Below are 1,161 nucleotides of genomic sequence, written 5' to 3'. Positions count from 1 at the left end.
GAGGCGGTGGCCTCCAGCTCGCTGCAGGGCCTGCGCCGCCTGCGCTCGCTCAGCCTGCAGGCCAACCGCGTCCGTGCCGTGCACGCTGGCGCCTTCGGTGACTGTGGCGTCCTGGAGCATCTGCTGCTCAACGACAACCTGCTGGCCGAGCTCCCGGCCGACGCCTTCCGCGGCCTGCGGCGCCTGCGCACGCTCAACCTGGGTGGCAATGCACTGGACCGCGTGGCGCGCGCCTGGTTCGTTGACCTGGCCGAGCTCGAGCTGCTCTACCTGGACCGCAACAGCATCGCCTTCGTGGAGGAGGGCGCCTTCCAGAACCTCTCGGGCCTCCTCGCCCTGCACCTCAATGGCAACCGCCTCACCGTGCTCGCCTGGGCCGCCTTCCAGCCCGGCTTCTTCCTGGGCCGCCTCTTCCTCTTCCGCAACCCGTGGTGCTGCGACTGCCGCCTGGAGTGGCTGCGGGACTGGATGGAGGGCTCCGGGCGTGTCACCGACGTGCCGTGCGCCTCCCCGGGCTCCGTGGCCGGCCTGGACCTCAGCCGGGTGACCTTCGGGCGCTCCTCCAATGGCCTCTGTGTGGACCCCGAGGAGCTGAACCTCACCACGTCCAGTCCAGACCTATCCCCAGAACCAGAGGCCACCACCGTGAGCAGGTTCAGCAGCCTCCTCTCCAAGCTTCTGGCCCCGAGGGTCCTGGTGGAGGAGGAGGCCAACACTACTGGGGGGCTGGCCAACGCCTCCCTGTCCTACAGCCTCTCCTCCCGTGGGGTGGGAGACGCTGGCCGGCAGCCCTGGTTTCTCCTCACCTCTTGTCTCCTGCCCAGCGTGGCCCAGCACGTGGTGTTTGGCCTGCAGATGGACTGACCTGGCCAGAGGGGCAAAGTTTGCTTAACTGGGCTTGAGGGTGTTTGTGGAAAGGGGAGAGAAGACCGGATGGGGGGCAGAGGTGAAAATCCCAGTGGAGGGTGAAATGAACCGTTTGCCTCCAGAGATGGCCCCAGGGAGAACACAGGGACATGCCACTCGAGGGGGAGGATGGTATGCATTTCTGCTTTTGTCACACGGGCATCTATTGGAAAAGAGAAGCAAGAATGAACGTGGGCCCTTGGGTGGGAAGACTAGGAATGGGAAGCTTCTAGGGCTTCACATCCCCTCCCCTCC

General features: G+C 65.6%; 1 protein-coding gene across 1 annotated transcript; it reads left to right on the top strand.

Moving 5' to 3' along the window:
- Positions 1 to 3: 3 nt before the first annotated feature.
- On the top strand, positions 4 to 1,155 carry NYX (nyctalopin; the record flags this gene model as incomplete). Its single annotated transcript, XM_017866263.1, has 1 exon — positions 4 to 1,155. A coding segment is annotated over one exon (861 nt), but the record flags the coding sequence as incomplete, so codon positions are not given.
- Between the last annotated feature and the right edge of the window lie 6 nt (positions 1,156 to 1,161).

The sequence above is a fragment of the Rhinopithecus bieti genome, unplaced genomic scaffold (assembly GCF_001698545.2).
Source record: "Rhinopithecus bieti isolate Rb0 unplaced genomic scaffold, ASM169854v2 scaffold_20825, whole genome shotgun sequence".
Classification (NCBI taxonomy): Eukaryota; Metazoa; Chordata; class Mammalia; order Primates; family Cercopithecidae; genus Rhinopithecus; species Rhinopithecus bieti.
This window is presented reverse-complemented; position numbering and strand designations above follow the sequence as displayed.